Source organism: Xenopus laevis, chromosome 4S (genome assembly GCF_017654675.1).
Source record: "Xenopus laevis strain J_2021 chromosome 4S, Xenopus_laevis_v10.1, whole genome shotgun sequence".
In the NCBI taxonomy this organism is placed as follows: domain Eukaryota; kingdom Metazoa; phylum Chordata; class Amphibia; order Anura; family Pipidae; genus Xenopus; species Xenopus laevis.
Window position 1 is genome coordinate 99,515,578 of NC_054378.1, and position 18,138 is coordinate 99,533,715.

The window sequence follows — 18,138 nt, forward strand, 5'->3', positions numbered from 1 at the left end:
TAATGAACGGACGATTGCAGCCAGTACTGCAACATTATGGAGTGGAAAGTAGAAACAATTAGTCGTTTTGTCCTCAGGTTTAAGGACAACAGATTAGCATTTAGAAATATGATTAAAGAACATAGCATGAGATACTCAATGAGATGCCACTTTAGATTCCCTCAGATTTAAGTGGGTCCACATAATAATCCACTTTATTGCTTTTATAAGTATATTGGGTCACCAGCTTCCCAAACATAATCATACTGGTTGCTTAGCAACAGATTCCTAAGGACAAGACGACAAGAAGAAAGTTTGTTTTCTCTAGTCAGCAGAACCCTCTGCACACTTCCTAACGTACCTTTGGTATTATATATGGGTTTGTATGTTCCTCTGTGTTATTTTATAAAGAGTGGTACTCAATAAAAGTAATAATAAGGGCACATGGTACCATGGTAGATATTTAACCATGCTGGTAGAGACACCATAAAGGCAACAGCGGTAGAAGTAAAGGGGTTGTTCAAACACTTTTTTTCAGTTCAGTTGGTTTCAGCTAGTTCTCCAGAAATAAAGACTTTTTTCAGTTATTTTCTATTTGTGACAGTTTTTCTAATATTGAATTGTAACGTTTCATTTTTCATCTTCTAAAGAAGCTTTGGGACTCTTTTACTGTTCCAAATTGATACATTTAATTGATACATTTTTTTTTTATCATTGTCCCTGCTGGACAGAATCCATGGGCATCATTACAGGCAGCTGTTAGAATTGATAAAAGCTCCTAATATTCCACAGAGCCTGAGAAATGTATCAACTAATTGTAGCAAATTGTAACTGTTTATAATCTGCACTTGGATCACTGAGTTGCCAGACTTGAACACGAACATTAAACTTTAAACTTAAATTTTGGAAAAACAATTAAAGCAATTGAAAAAGTCTGAAAACAATTCAACTGAAAAAGTGTTTGGAAGGTGAACAACCCCTTTAAAGGTTGGTTGCTGGTGAAACTTCGGGTGTCTTCGGAAAACAAAACGCTCTGAGTGCCATCCCGTGCGATTTAGATTCTAGCCAACAGGAAGGCTTTTTGGGGTGATTAGTCACCTGAAGAAGAGGCGATTTGTCGCCGGGGCGACTAAGTCTCTCCGAATCTTCGTGTTTGTCTCTTCCCTTAAACTGGTTGCGTCCTTTGGCTTGCTAAAATGTATTATCCTAGTCTTCTTTTGAATTAGTTCTGTTAATAAAGCCTTAAAGTCCCAGGGGCAAATTACTAAAGGGCGAAGTGGATAATGCTACCAAAAATTCGCCAGTGTGATGTCATTTCGTTACTTCGCCGATTTACTAACAGGTGCTGGCATAAATTAGTTGGCGGACCTACTCTAGCACTACTTCGCACCCTTACACCAGGCGAAGGGATGTAACTACTCTAATTCACTAACTTGCGCATTTAACTGCACGTCACCTCTTGCGCCAGACTTGCCTTCGTCACCTCAGACCAAGCGAAGTGCAATAGAGTAGATAGGGCTTGATTCAAAAAAAGTTTACATTTTTTCTGAGTCCCAAAAAACGCTGGCGTCTTTTACTTTTTTAACGGTGATAGGCTGAAAAAAATCGTAAATTTTTTTGGGGGTACCCTCCTTCCCCCCTACATTTCCTAACATATGGCACCTACACTATACAGTGGGCACATGTGTAGGGCAAAATAACAACTCTTATTTTATGAAGCTTTCCCAGGTTCGTGTAGTGTAATGTATTTGCTGCTAAATATACGTCCATTGTACTTTAACTTGGCGCCGTATGCAAATTAGGCATCGCTAGCGTAACTTCACTTTGCTTGACGAATTAACGTTAGCACAACTTCACTACCTTTGGCCTCCCTGAGCGCAACTTCGGATTTTAGTGAATTAGCGATGCCCTGGCGAAACTTTGCCTGGCGAAGTGCTGCGAAGTCAACACTGGTGCAACTTCGGAGGTAAGTAAATTTGTCCCCTAGAGTAATGTAAACAGGAGGATTTCAGATAAGAATCATGACCACTGTAGTCTGGGTGCTCTTTTAAAAAGATAGCTCAGCAAAAAACAATGACTGCTGCTTTGGAGGGAAGGGGGTTTAACCTAGGTTCCCATCAAGGTAACATTAAAGGGAGAATTACAATGGTTATATTGTAGAACTGTACTTGTTGCTAATGAGTTGTCTTCCATTTATGGGGGTGAGGTCTGAATCTGATGGTGGGCCCTGGGAATATGTGCCTTTATTAAAACAACCATGGTGATGTCACTCCCTATACAATCACAAAAGTGATAAAACAAATGTAAGTACATTTTTAGTTTGGTTATTTTGATGTAATGCAGTCAGTGCCGCTTTCTTCATTAGTGTTTGGAAGCAGGACCATGTTTAGAAACCTCCCACAGGAGAAATGTCAGGTTTATCTGGTTTCCTCTTGTTTATTTGCTTAGGAGTAAACATGGCCTCATTTTTTTCTCATGGTAGGATTTGTAAAGAAAGTACAAAGTCTTTCAAAAGCTTCTCTCTAATCTTCCCTCAAAGGAATTGTCGCCAAACCTTAGACAAGATGTTTTTGATGAGCCCCCACCAATGTTTACAGAAAAATATCCTTGTACAGTTTGCTGAAAGATTGTAGCATTTAAACTCTGAGAACTTTTAATATGTTCCCTGCAATGCTTCACAGGTGATGCCCTGGTGATACTGCATGCTCTGTGCTATTCATACGTACTTATTCAGGGCATAGCGTTTTGAGCATAGGGCAAAGATCTTGTTGTTTGTGTCAAAGTTGTGGCAGTCCTGCCCTCAAGCTGAGAAACTTGAATATCATAATGCATAAAGGAATCAGCCCCGATATTTCTAATGTTGTTCCCATTTCCTTAAAACAAGCATGCAGAACCTCACAGCCTTCTCCACACCACAAGATACAAGCTTATTATTAAATAATGTATTACGAGAGAGAAGGGTAAAGGAAAAAACTGAAAATAAATAACAATGGCTGTGTCGTAGAGATCTTCTGGATGCTGAAATGATGTGTTAGCTGTAAATGTTAAATGTAAATGTTATAGCAGATAAAAGGTCTCATGGTGGGCTCCTGAAATCTGATGGGCCAGAGTAAACGCTACTTTTTCTCTATGGTTCTACTTTATAACCTTCCATCTCCTGTTATCTCCATTCCTTGGGGTTATCCTAGATTCTGCCCTGTCATTCACTCCTCATATCCAGTCACTTATTAAATCATGTCACTTCCACCTAAGGAACATATCCAAAATACAATCATTTATCACCCAAGACGCTGCCAAAATTCTTATTCACTCTCTCATCATATCGCATCTAGACTACTGTAACTCTCTTTTAATTGGCCTTCCCCTCCAGAGACTGTCACCTCTCCAGTCCATAATGAACACTGCTGCGAGGCTCATACACCTCAGCAACCGCTCCTCCTCTGCCTCGCCATTCTGTCAATCCCTGCACTGGCTTCCGTTACCTTTCAGAATCAAATTCAAATTAATGACACTGACTTTCAAAGCACTTCATAACTCTGCCCCACCCTACATCTCTGAACTCATCTCTATATACTCACCCACTCGCTTACTACGCTCCTCTACTGACCTGCTACTCAACTCTTCTCTCATTACCTCCTCACATGCTCACATTCAAGACTTTGCAAGGCTGCACCCCTCCTCTGGAACGCTCTCCCACGGTCTGTCGGACTTTCTCCCAACCTTTCTGCTTTCAAAAAATCTCTGAAAACGCACTTCTTTCGAGAAGCCTACCCTCACTCTGCTTAACTACCAAACGCAACACCACATTTCTCACCCACTTAATTCGATCTTGCCCACTCCCACACCTTGTGTATTACTCCCTTCCCTTTAGACTGTATGCCTATCTTCCTCACCTTTTTGTACCTGTATTGATTGTGATGTTTGTTACTCCATATATTCTATGTATATAATTTATGTGATGTAGTTGTATAATCACATTTACTTTACAGTGCTACGCAATATGTTGGCGCTATATAAATACATGTTAATAATAATAAATACCTTGGCCAGATGGTATAGTGTGCTCAAGAATGATATTGTATTTAACTTAATAAAGGTGGCCATACACGGAGAGATCCGCTCATTTGGCGAAATGGCGGATCTCTCCCTGATATGCCCACCTTGAGGTGGGCAATATCGGGCTGATCCGATCGTGGGCCCTAGGGCCCAACAATCGGATCCTAATGAATAGTAATGGGCGGTCGGTTCGCGGGACCGCATCAACGAATAGATGTGGCCGCGATCCGACGGGATTTTTTGTCCCATCCGATCGAGATCTGGCCGACTTTCAGCCAGATCTCGACCGGTGAAGCCCGTTGGGAGGCCCCATACACGGGCCAATAAGCTGCCGACATTAAGCTGCCGTGTATGGCCACCTTAAGAATGGCTAACATGATGCTGGAGGGGCCTCTACCCATGTTGGAAAGATAATATTATGGCCTTCCACCTGCTGCATCTGCAATACTTGCAATGCCCAGTTCAAAATTGTTGTAAAAATTCTGAGAGTTGGGGACACATCAGATGGGCCCAACTGCATTGACAGGGACCCCACCTCCTCTTACCCAAGCCCCCCCCCCCAGTGCTACCACACATGGCTAATATAAAAAAACCTAAATGAGCAGATAAATAAGCCATAAAATAAGAAAAAAACATGTCAAATTAGAAGGTTAAATATTATGTTATTTAGATAGAGAGCTAAAACACCAGCCCAAGAAATAAGAATGCCAGAGTTCTGAAGGAGCATATCAGCTAAGGAGCTTTTTGTGCAAATAAGAAATCCCAAGTAAGTAATCAAACTGTATATGATACCTTTGCACTGAGCTAATTAATGTATTTCATTTGAGATATTGAGGAGTATATCCGCATTGTCTGGTCAGGGTTGAGCTAACAAAAATCTTCCAGGCTTAAGACTTTGCTGCATAGGTTTAATTAAAGGTAGAAATATTTAATGAAAAGATAAGAGAGGAAGAGAAGAGAATATATTGTGTGTGCAACCAGGAATGGGAACTCCTGAAAGGTCATAAACTAACAGTGGTGCATCTAACCATGGCTAGAAAAGATGTCAAACAGTGGTAGAAACTCATCAAATAATGGGTGTGGGAATAAAACAAAAGTGCTGGATATATTTAAAGGAAACATGAAATTGAGTATCTTGGCTACCCAGTAACCAGTTCTGATCTCCTTAGAAAATATTTAAACGATACAGAAACTTGTAAAACAGAGTACCAAAGATCTCCTGATGGGCCCAGGACCTAGTGTGTTCCAGTCTAGGAGAATTCCCATCATTATCATTTCCACTGTGGCACTATGTAAAACCTATGTCATTTAGCATACCTATAGATGAAGCTACATCTATAGCTTTGAAAGTTATTGCAGGGTGCCAGTAATTTGAAAAAAAAAAAAAGAAAAACACTTTACGTATGTCAAATGTAGCAAGGTATACAGTAATAATCCTGTAAAACTTGTATATCAAAATATACAAGGGGTCCAAGTATATATACCCCAGACAATCAGCAAAAAATCACTAAATTGGGCCAGGTGTGAATGAGTGCAGGCTAAAAATAGTTTATCAAAAGAAAAACAATTAAAAAAACCCAAAACACCTTTTTCATTTTGTGCCTTCAAAAAGGGCACTTGGTTGTAGGCCCCACTTTGTAAACTCCACAAGATGAACGTATAGACACATGCATATATACACATGCAGGCAATAAAATGGACATGCTTAGTTTTTGGAGCTTTGCATCTTGCCCTACCATTAATAAGCTCCTTTGTTTTTCAGAAGAATTTTTTTCTGCAACTTCTGTATTTCCTTCTCACTCTCTTTCTTCAGAATGCAAGTTCCACCAGGAAAATGCAAAGGTGAAAATATCTACCTTACACAACTGTACAAATTGTGTTGGCTCGGCAATTCCGCATGTGGCATGTGCCACAACTTGCACATGATATACCAGTGCATAATAATAATATTAATAAAGAAGTATTTGTGCTGTGAGGTGAGTTAGTGAGGCCATTCTCTTTGTGTAGGAACAGAATATTTCACTAATCCCTGGCAAGTTTGGAAATTGTAAGGATACAGTATGTAATACAAGCTATAAATTCCAGATATATACACGAATGGTACTATTTCATTAGCATGCAGCAGATCCAACACAATTTATCAATTGTGACTGTATTTGCTCCTCTACACACACATTTCTCAGTTTATTATGGATGGAACAAAGCCTGGCTCTGGCTCTATGTTACAGTAGCTGCTTCTGGACAAGCTGTAGACAAGTGAAATAATTGTAACAGTATGTGTGCCAAAGTTATTGCTAGGATTACTCAGGAACCAACAACCAACTCCATTGACATAACTGTTTTCAGGGCACACTATCGCACAGATTTGGATGTTCTGAAGTAATGGTAAGTTAACAAGTGCTCCATGCCACGTCCCTCTGGCTTTTTTTCAGTTGTGGTTTTTAACTGAAAATGCTGTTGTTTTAGTACATAGAGTGCAACTGAGTTCATATAGCTAGCCAAATATTTTGAGATTTTCAAGCTATGAACTTCTGTAATGTGAAAACCGAGCCACAAACTAGTGCTTGTGCCACCACTGGGCACTGTAGCCAGTAAGCTGCACCTCATTACCTAGTGTAGAGGCTCCAGCTGCGAACTGATCAGATGATAGTGTCATTGTGAACGAGGCCTCTGACATTGTAGGGACTCTGAGTGTAGCACCGGCAGCTGTGTGCCAGAATGGGTGAAACTATTGTGCCAGCAGCAAGGTTAAAAGGGGGGAGGATGGAAGAAATACTTAGCGCGGCATATATCTCATTAAAGGAGAAGGAAAGCTACTTAGGCAGTTTATTGCCAATAGATTAGCTGCAATAGTGCAAGCTTGAATGCTATATTTATTCTGTAGAATGTTTTACCATACCTGAGTAAAAAGCTCTAGAACCTCTCTGTTTGTTTAGGATAGCAGCTGCAGTATTAACATGGTGTGACATCATTTCCTTCCTGAGTCTCTCCCTGCTCTGGGCTCAGATTACAGTAGAGAAGGGAGGGGTGGGGGGAGAGGAGCAAACTGAGCATGTTCTTGCCCAGGGCAATGAGGTTTAAGTGAAAACAGGAAGTCTGATACAGAAGCCCATGAGTACACAATAGAAGGAAAGAAATGCTGTGTTTCTTTTGACAGGGGACTCAGAGCAGCATTACTTTGGGGGTTTACTGGTATATTTAGATGGACCTTTCTGATTAGGCTTACTTAGTTTTAACCTTTCCTTCTCCTTTAAAAGGAGGCATCAAAGAGTTCCTGCATGACAGTGCACATTAGTGAATCTAATCTTGCAGACTGGCAGGATAATCCATGAACTGCAAAATTAGCAGAAATATAGTAGCTAACTGCAAAATACATGAATGTTTTATATGAAAGACATCTAGCTAACACAAATGCCACACAGCTAAATACACAACAGGGCCTGAGTTAATGAAGACAGGGACAACCTAAGTCAGGTAAAATCAGTTTCACATCCTCTAGCGAAGTGTTCCCAGTGGCTCGTGAGAAACATGTTGCTCTGCAACCCCTTGGATGTTGCTCCCAGTGGCCTCAAAGCAGGTGCTTATTTTTGAATTCCAGGCTCGGTGGCAAGTTTTGGCAGCATAAAAAACAGGTGTACTGCCAAACAGAGCCTCAATGTAGGTTGACAATCCACATAGGGGCTACTAAATGCCCAATAACAGCCCTTATTTGGCACCCCAGGAACATTTTTTTCATACTAGTGTTGCTCCCCAACTCCTTTTACTTCTGAATGTTGCTCATGGGTTCTAAAGGTTGGGGATCCTTGCTTTAGTGACTGCAATAGTTCCAAAACTAATGGGTTGGTAGGGTTACTGGCAGGCTAGGAAGAATAATACTTAATGCAGATGTTATTTAGGGCAAGGGCCATAGTATAAGGTGCAACTCTGGACTTTACGCCACCTGAACATTTAAAAGCTCTGTCCGTCCATAACTATAAATTAAACCATATAGATAATAACTGGAGTAGCAATTAAACTCCTTACATGAGTAAAAACATAAGTCCATGTGCAGAGCTAATATTAAATCTGTTTGTGGTGCTCTTTTTGGTACCTCTGCTGCTGGTAGAAGCAATACACACATATCCCAATATATCCAAATGGTGTTTACACAACATGCAAATGAAAGTTCAATTAGGGGATTAGGTAGAGGCCCTGGCCTAGCCACTTGCCAGTAATATACAAGTTCACATAACATGGCCAGTGTCAGACTGGGTGTCCAGGGCCCACTGGGGCTGCACCTACAATACCTTACAATATCTAGGGGCTCCCTCTCCCGAAGTCCTCCCTCCATGTTCACCCCCACTGCACCATGTTGCATAAGTTTTATCTCAACTTACAGTGCGAGGGAGCATCCTCATTGCAATAGGAAGCAGAACTGGGTTGGCAGGAACAATGTGTAAATAAATGTGAATAATAGCTTTATTAAAATAAATGCCCAATGTTTTAGGGCAACCTTCTTCTTTAAAGGGATACTGTCATGGGAAAAAAAATTTTTCAAAATGAATCAGTTAATAGTGCTGCTCCAGCAGAATTCTGCACTGAAATCCATTTCTCAAAAGAGCAAACAGATTTTTTTATATTCAATTTTGAAATCTGACATGGGGCTAGACATATTGTCAATTTCCCAGCTGTCCCAAGTCATGTGACTTGTGCTCTGATAAACTTCAATCACTCTTTACTGCTGTACTGCAAGTTGGAGTGATATCACCCCCTCCCTTTTCCCCCCCAGCAGCCAAACAAAAGAACAATGGGAAGGTAACCAGATAACAGCTCCCTAACACAAGATAACAGCTGCCTGGTAGATCTAAGAACAACACTCAATAGTAAAAACCCATGTACCACTGAGACACCTTCAGTTACATTGAGAAGGAAAAACAGCAGCCTGCCAGAAAGCATTTCTCTCCTAAAGTGCAGGCACACGTCACATGACCAGGGGCAGCTGGGAAATTGACAAAATGTCTAGCCCCATGTCAGATTTCAAAATTGAATATAAAAAAATCTGTTTGCTCTTTTGAGAAATGAATTTCAGTGCAGAATTCTGCTGGAGTAGCACTATTAACTGATGCAGTTTGAAAAAAAGATGTTTTCATGCTTTAAGAGCACATGAAAATGGGGTTGCCCCAAAACATTTGCTGAGGTCACAAATAAAACTTCACATTGATTGCAATTTGCTGAGTCATAATGTGCCATTGGGATATTTGGGATATATTCCTACATGAGTAAACCAACTGCCTAAATCATGATTAAGATTAAATGAGAATTAAATCATAATTTTTTTGGACTCATTGTGAAAACCATGTTGTAGAGCTATTTCTCCATTTGATTAGCCACGTAGATACTTGGGTAAAGTTATCATGAGTACAGTAATCATAGCAAGCAATCAGATAGCTGTTTTCAGGAATGGACCAGTAAATGCTAACTGCTCATTGGTTGCTATTGGTTACTGGTGTCATCTTTGTTCTTTCTATGTGTCATACTCTGGGAAAGGCTAATGAAATGTCACTATGCATAAACCTGCAAAAGCAAAAATAACATTAACAGAAAAAAATCCTACTGACTTCAATGAAAATTAATATGCAAGGCACAGAATTCTGCTTCAAGCAAATCTCGTTTCTTGACCCACAATCACACTTGTATTGCATTTTGTAACGCGGATGTTACATAAGGCTAAAATGTCATATAATTCCATGAAACCAGGTGGACATATTAGGTTTGAGTATGCTGAGAAACTCTGGAACTCCACTCAAGTCTACTTACACATAATTGCTATGTTACGATAAACACATGTATACGCAACCCACTTCTCCTTTCTGTCTCAGTTCACAATAGAACTTGAAAGGCATTTCCTATTTATATAATCAACTATTTCCACTACTGGCCAAAATATGACATTAACGTTGAGAGCAATAAATTCGCCAGGCATGGATTTGCGGTGAATTTCCACGTTTCGCCACCCCGCAAATAAATTTGCAAAACTCTGGTGAAAATTTGTCAAAAAATCTGCCTCTGTGCCCGTTGCCTTCAATGCGTTTTGCGAATTTTCATTGTTTTTGGCGAAGCAGAATGTGACAGATTCACCCATCACTAGTTGAGAGTGCAGGGCTGTTATATAATATTGGTCTGGGGATACATGGGATATAAGAGACCCCTGTAAAGTGGTCCTCCTAAACTACAGAGACAGAATTGAAGAATAGTCATCTGGGGAGTGAATGATCCCCCCAAACTATTCACTCCCCAAATGACCTTTTCTATATTATTATATTATATTCTATACTATACAGGTATAGGATCCCTTATCCGGAAACCCGATATACAGAAAGCTCCGAATTACGGAATGACTGCCTCACATAGTCATCTGGGGAGTGAATGATCCCCCCAAACTATTCACTCCCCAAATGACCTTTTCTATATTATTATATTATATTCTATACTATACAGGTATAGGATCCCTTATCCGGAAACCCGATATACAGAAAGCTCCGAATTACGGAATGACTGCCTCACATAGACTCCATTTTATCCAAATAATCCAAATATTTTAAAATGATTTCCTTTTTCTCTGTAATAATAAAACAGTAGCTTGTACTTGATCCCAACTAAGATATAATTAATCCTTATGGGAAGCAAAATCAGCCTATTGGGTTTATTTAAATTAATTTCTAGTAGACTTAAGGCATGAAGACCCAAATTACGGAAAGATCCATTATCCTGAAAACCCCAGGTCCCGAGCATTCTGGATAACAGGTCCCATACCTGTAATATGACTCATAGCTCAAGAACTGCGCTTTAGGGCAGTTATAAGTCTTTTTGAGGGGTAGTAACTCATTTGAAAACATTCAAGGAGATGGAAGACATGGTATTCCTTTTGATGTTTAATTAATCCTGAGTATGGGACATGTTCACTCGAATGGTGAATCCATTTATGCACAGTAGCCAGTGTCTGCTATCAAGGATTATTGACCGTTAATGTGGGTACTATGTTGCACAATGGTGAAACTTTATAATTTGTGTTTTTTAATTATATAATTAAAGTCCAGTTGTAGTTGCAAGTGCCTCACAGCTACTGGACATGATTAGTCGCTGGTCATCTTAGATTTATCTCTCTTGACATTTTAAGGGGTGGTGCAGTAAGATTACAAATCTTTCTAGTGTACTCATTACCTAGTAGCAGTGCAAAGCCAACCCCAGGCAAAGCCCAACGCAAGCCCCCTGCCATTTAACACCCGCCAAAATGTAGTGCAGGGCTGGATAACTAGTAGGGGGAGGTGGCGGTGAGCAGGAGCACCAATGCACAATGGTGACCATCACAGTACTTCTTCAGGCTCCAGTCAGACACAAAGCCAAACTAGGTGAATGCAGAAAGAAGGGATTTGTGCCCACCAATCTCCACTGGTACACTGTAGGCACATGCCTCTTCAGCCTACTCCTAGTTCTGGCCGTGCCTATTAGCACCTAGTGCACAGTAGTAGCTAGTGCTTAGTAGTTCCTAGGGCAATGGTAGCTTTTTTTGATAATTGCAAAAAGTATATTTTCTTGGACTTAAAGTTTATCTTCTTAAATAGAAGGGTGCAAATATGAGAAAGTCATGAATATTAGGGGTACCCCATTCAGAAAAAAGTGTAAAGTAGGAACAAAATACATTTTGCTAATATTGTTCAGTGCTTCCAGTACATATGTTTCTCAAACTGTTTTTGGACTACAGCTCATTGTAGTCCAACAACAGGTCAATTTGTACCCAAAACCTTATTGCATTTTTAACCACTCGGATTGGGGCCACAACCTTCTTCTATTACCCAGTGCTCTGAAGTTGCTACATTTTTCTTTCATATTCTTAAATGCTTATTTGTGTTGCTGCTTTGCAACCCAGTGCATTTCCCATGAGCTTTCTGCAGTACATATTAGAACACTGTTTCAGACATTAGAACATATTAACAGAAGCTTAACAGAATAAAGTTTGATGATTACTGGGATTCACTTCGGGGAGCTATAAAATTGCACCATTTAGTTGTTCAATGACTTCTATCAGAATATCACATAGCATGTTAAAGCACCCCAAGAGAGATCTTTTGGTTTCATTAGGTACCTATTGTGTACTGATCATACTCAGTTGGCTGAAGAATCATTCTCACTTGTGAAATGAGTAGCTCTTATTTCTCTAATAGACTGCACAAGCAGACAGCACTTGATGTGAATGTCCCTGGCACAGAACATAATAAGTGGAGCCTATCCCTGAAAGCATATGCTATTTCTTATATTTATGGGTGTTCTCCCTAATTTCTCCTGAAGATGGAAGGCACAATGTTTGTGAAGCAATGAATACAATCAGCAGAGAGAAACAGTAAGGTACATAAAAGAAACAAGCACTTACGTGACACAACCAGACGAGGACGCATGGAATGGGCGGGGCTTAGTAACAAAGGAAAGCCTCTGATTGGCCGGAGAAAGACAGGCGATGAGATGGAGAGCTAAAGGCAGAAGTGGCCCTGAGAGAAGAAGTACAGTATGGACAGACAGACAGTACAATAAAAAAGAGAGGGGGTGGAACATACAGTGTATATCCTTCACTCCAGGTCTAAAGAGGTTGAACTATTGCTAAGAATGAAGTGCATATCCCTTGTTAGGGTTGGGTTAAGCATTATTGTTTTTGGAAATGTACTCATAAATGGAAGACCTGGAGCTGAAGGGGCACTGGACACACATAATACACATAATACATTCACATATTCCACCCTCTTTCCATAGTAAGATCAAACAAACAAGGCTGCAGTCACTGAAAAGAGAGGAAACTTACTGGGAACTCGGTTGATGGCTTTTAGGGGTCTTAGAACACGCACAGTGCGAATGGCTGATAGGTTAATGTTCTGAAGATCAAGAGAATATTCCACCATCCTGTAGGAAGTAGAGATATATGATAAATGTTTATGTGCGAACAATTTTTTGTACAAACATGACAAAAAAAAGTTAAAACAAGGGAAAACTCTAATAAAACATTTCCTAAATATTCTACCCTTAGATAGGCAAAACATTGGCCTCCCCTAGGATACCTCTTCTTTATACTCAAGGTTTACAAAGTAATTGAACCCTAGGATGTGAGTATACAAGCAAACAAAACATTTTAATAAATTAATTCAATACATTTAGAAATGTTGACAGAATTGTGAAAAGTTTGATCAATCAGTGAGATTTTGGTATATCTCTATAAGCACAAAGGAATGTAAGGTTTCTTCCACAGTCCAGGAACATTGGGTTTGCTTGGAAGCATTGTTTCTTAGGAAATAGTAAAATAGATTTCAATTAAAGAGGAGCTTCAAATTTGACTGTAATAATACAAAGACACGTTTAACACAGAAATTTAAAGCACAAACTATCTATTTTTCAGAAGAAGAAATATTACTTTAGGGCAGTGACAGATTTGCTTTCACTAAGGGGCAGATTTATCAAAGGTCGAAGTGAATTTTCGAGTAAAAAAACTTTGAATTTCAAAGTAATTTTTGGGTACTTTGACCATCGAATAGTCCAACTTCGATTCGGAGTTGAAAAAAACGTCAAAATTCGAATACAAAATTTTTCATATTCTGTCTCTTTAAAACTTCGACTTGGACCATTCACCACCTAAAAAGCTGCTGAAGTTCTGTTTTAGCCTATGGGGGACCTTATAGAACCTATATGGAGGCAATTGGCGTAGTTTGAGAGATCGAAGTTTTTTGGGGGAAAACTTTGAATTGAAGATAATAGAAGGCGCTATTCCTTCAATCGTACGATTCGAATACGGACCACTTCGACCCCCAAAAACCTTCAACCTCTATTCAGTTGGTCTTTTTGAATTTGAAGTTTCTTTAACTTCGACCCTTGATAAATCTGCCCCCAGAAGTATGATATTTTGGAGAAAAACAAACAACAAAAAATATTCAGGTGAGTGTTATCCACAATCTTGGATAAACATATGCAAAGTATTGCTGTCTTTAGTAAAGTACCTGCAAATGATAGATATATAGACACACATAGAGCCCTATTATGTGAAAAAAAAATCAAACGTCTTCCACCTCAAGTTTGTGGCTCTCAATTTACTTTTGAATTAGAGCCTTGAGCAAGTAAATGTGGGATAAGAATAAAGGGGTTGTATTAGGGTAGTGAAGGTACATAAAAGATTAAAGCTGATGTATTTGCTTGTGGCAACCACTGCCTTGGAAAGGCCAATGCTCCTTAACACTGGCTTGAGTTCATTGACATGATGTGCAAGATAAAACAGACGAACTCAGACTACTGCAACTATCACCGTAGAGATTGACAAACCAATGTTATCCAACAGCCTGCACAACTGCTGGGCAGTTAACATTGGTTTGTTAGTGCCATGCCATAGTCAAACATGGTCAAAGTTTGCTCAAGCCCTGGACTACATACGTAACAGTCAGTTTATTACTATTCTAACAACAGTAGACAAGTAAATACAACTGCTGATATGGGTAGCAGGGCTAGGGAAAACATTTCATGGGTTGATAGGATAGCAACATAGAAAGGTAAGCAATACAAAGCAAGAATAACAATAACATTGAAGCTTTGCATCAATCAATTTTTGGTTGCTGGGTCAGTGACTCTGACATCCAGATAGCACGAGATAGGAGCAGAATCAGTAAAAATGAAGGCCAATTAAACTACTGCTTAGTACAGGCCCATCTATCACATACTAAACTTTAATTAAAGGTGACTTTTCTCCTTAATGAGGCATCCTCATTATCTTTTTATATCCCTACTTAATAAGAAAACAAGCCCTTTGGACATATTACCTGTTTATCATTTCGTTGCCAATGGATTTAAGTCCCTGGCAAGAAGGCTATAGTACAAACGACACATATTATACGCTGGCACGTTCCATATAAACATAAAATAAGGGGGAAAAAAACATTGCAGTGAAATGGTTAAACCTGTGACATATGCGATTCACAAGCAAAAATATTTCTGAACTGAAGAGATATGAATTGATTAAAGGAAAGTTATTCTGCATCCCTATGTCTAACTGCAAACAGTGACACACACTTCTACTCCTACAGCGATCCACCAAGATCATTTAATTGGATGTGTTTTCCTTAATAATCCCTACGCCATTACTCTTTGGAGGGATTTCAGGGTCTCTGGATCAGCTGTGTTACTGCTGTAATCATTAAGTTCAAAGTACAATTGTTATTGTGATTTATTTCTATCTTACAGTCCTGCGCCTTCCGTAGGCACAAATGTCTTACTGTTATTGTGCTGGAACACAAATTGATTTTACATGCAAATCTGCTGCAGCCCCACATTTCAACTTACATAAACCTTTGTAGGTGGTGAGTAGTCTGCAAAGACTCAGACCCAATAAAATATGATGATATATGGCATCTTACTGCAGCCCCTCTGGCATTTGCCATAGTATACAGATTGAAAATCGAGGCCAGTGCCGACACAATACAATCGGAAGACTAAAGTGGTCATTGCATACGGAATGTGCAATAACAATACATACAATGACAAGAAAGGAGACATTTATGTTGCAGTACCCTTACTTAATTATAATTGGGGGGCAAATTTACTTATGGTCGAATATCAAGGGTTAATTAACTCTCGATTTTCGACTGCCAAATTGAAATCCTTCGACTTCGAATATCGAAGTCGAAGGATTTACCGCAAATAGTTCGAACGAACGATCGAACAAAAAATCGTTCGATCGAAAGATTAAATCCTTCGAATCGTTCCTAAAAGCCTATGGGCTAAAAATTGTTCCAAAGCCTATGGGGACCTTCCCCATAGGCTAACATTGACTTCGGTAGGTTTTAGGTGGCGAACTAGGGGGTCGAAGTTTTTTTTAAAGAGACAGTACTTCGACTATCGAATAGTCGAAGTCGAAGGTCCAAGTAGACAATTCGATGGTCGAAGTAGCCAAAAAAAACAATCAAGGACACTCAATATCAATTGAAGACTCCACAGACCACAGACTTAAAGGGATACTGTCATGGGAAAAAAATTTTTTCAAAATGAATCAGTTAATAGTGCTGCTCCAGCAGAATTCTGCACTGAAATCCATTTCTCAAAAGAGCAAACAGATTTTTTTTATATTCAATTTTGAAATCTGACATGGGGCTAGACATATTGTCAATTTCCCAGCTGCCCCAAGTCATGTGACTTGTGCTCTGATAAACTTCAATCACTCTTTACTGCTGTACTGCAAATTGGAGTGATCTCACCCACTCCCTTTTTCCCCCCAGCAGCCAAACAAAAGAACAATGGGAAGGTAACCAGATAGCAGCTCCCTAACACAAGATAACAGCTCCCTGGTAGATCTAAGAACAACACTCAATAGTAAAACCCCACGTCCCACTGAGACACATTCAGTTACATTGAGAAGGAAAAGCAGGAAAAGGCCAGGGGCAGCTTTGAAATTGACAAAATGTCTAGCCCCATGTCAGATTTCAAAATTAAATATAAAAAAACCTGTTTGCTCTTTTGAGAAATGGATTTCAGTGCAGAATTCTGCTGGAGTAGCACTATTAACTGATGTGTTTTCAAAAAAACATGTTTTCCGATGACAGGATCCCTTTAAGGTATGTTGATCCAAATTATGGAAAGATTCCTTATCAAGAAAACCCCAGGTCCCAAGCATTAGACAATAGATTACGTGCCAATTTTCATTTGGCACAAAGCTCCACTGACCTAAACATAAGCATCATGCTTGTCTTTATAAAAAAAAGAATAAGGATCCATACAATGTTTTTGTTTCATTTTATTAGCAACAACATTTCTATTACTGGGAATATTGTGAAAATAACAGTTTTGGTGTTGTAACCTATTTGGTTGCCTTGGGATGTGCAAGCCTGGTTTGGATATCTTCATAGCATCAACACTAAATCTTCTGACTTGTTAGTTCATAAAATCTCACTGGCCTGCAGCAAATTCTAGAACGTAAATTGTAAGATAGCAAGTGCTAAACCTGTGTTTTTCGATTCATTTTGATGCAAAACTAGGAAGTAGTTCAGAGCTTACTAATGCAGTTATAAAAGTTATGAATAGACTCAAAGTTGCATTCACTTGAGGCCTGCCTGCTCGCTCAATAAAGAAGTTTATTTGTTTGAAGCAAACCCTGGACTGCTGTTATTTCCAAGCTGCCTTAATTGATCTCTGCACCAGGAGGCACCCAGAATCCACCTGAAGCTACGGTGCTTAAAGGGGTCACTAAACACTGCTTGGAGTTGCCTACAGTTTAAGGATATTGGGGGGTACACTGTCAGCAAGTCACACTACACACACACTTCTCAGGCCCACCCACAGATGTGCTACATTTATGTATATGATGAGTAGGGATGTCGCGGACTGTTCGCCGGCGAACTTGTTCGCGCGAACATCGGCTGTTCGCGTCCGCCGCAAGTTCGCGAACGTCGCGCGACGTTCGCCAATAGGCGTTCGCGTCAAAATCGTTCGACCATTCGATCGCTAAAATCGAAGGATTTTCGTTCGAAACGAACGATCGAAGCCATTGGATTGAATGAAATCATTCGATCGAATGGCTTCGATCGTTCGATTCGAACGAAAATCGTTCGATCGAACGATTAAAATCCTTCGATCGTTCGAATCGAACGATTTTCGGATGTTCGAAGTTCGCGAACTGTTCGCGAACTGTTCGCATTTTTTGCCGGTGTTCGCGAACGGCGTTCGCGAACACATTATCGGCGGTTCACTACATCCCTAATGATGAGACAGCCTGCAAAAGTTATGGAATATTCGTAGCAGACAGAAACCTCAATATGCATAATCATACCATCAATTAAAAATACCTAAATTTTAGTTTATTCATAGTTCACAAACTTTGTGTAATACTGTATAAATAGTGAATAAAGTACCCCCTCTTGTAAAATATAAGGATATTATAAGTTACCGCGGAGTTTCATGACCATATAAAAACACGAGGCCGAAGGCCGAGTGTTTTTATACAGGTCATGGAACTCCGAGGTAACTTCTAATATCCTCATATTTTACCACTGGGGTACTTTATTCATTATAATACACAAATTTCAGTGAGTCATGCGACAGAAATGACAT

General features: G+C 39.6%; 1 protein-coding gene across 2 annotated transcripts in view; it reads right to left on the reverse strand.

The window, feature by feature from the left end:
* The window catches only part of cacna1i.S (calcium channel, voltage-dependent, T type, alpha 1I subunit S homeolog), a 359,329-nt gene that overhangs the window by 123,107 nt on the left and 218,084 nt on the right, over positions 1-18,138 (reverse strand). For both annotated transcript variants that reach the window (XM_041561633.1, XM_018259873.2), the window contains exon 5: positions 12,866-12,963. In XM_041561633.1, coding sequence (XP_041417567.1) covers positions 12,866-12,963 — 98 coding nt within the window. The remainder of the gene's footprint in view (positions 1-12,865; positions 12,964-18,138) is intronic.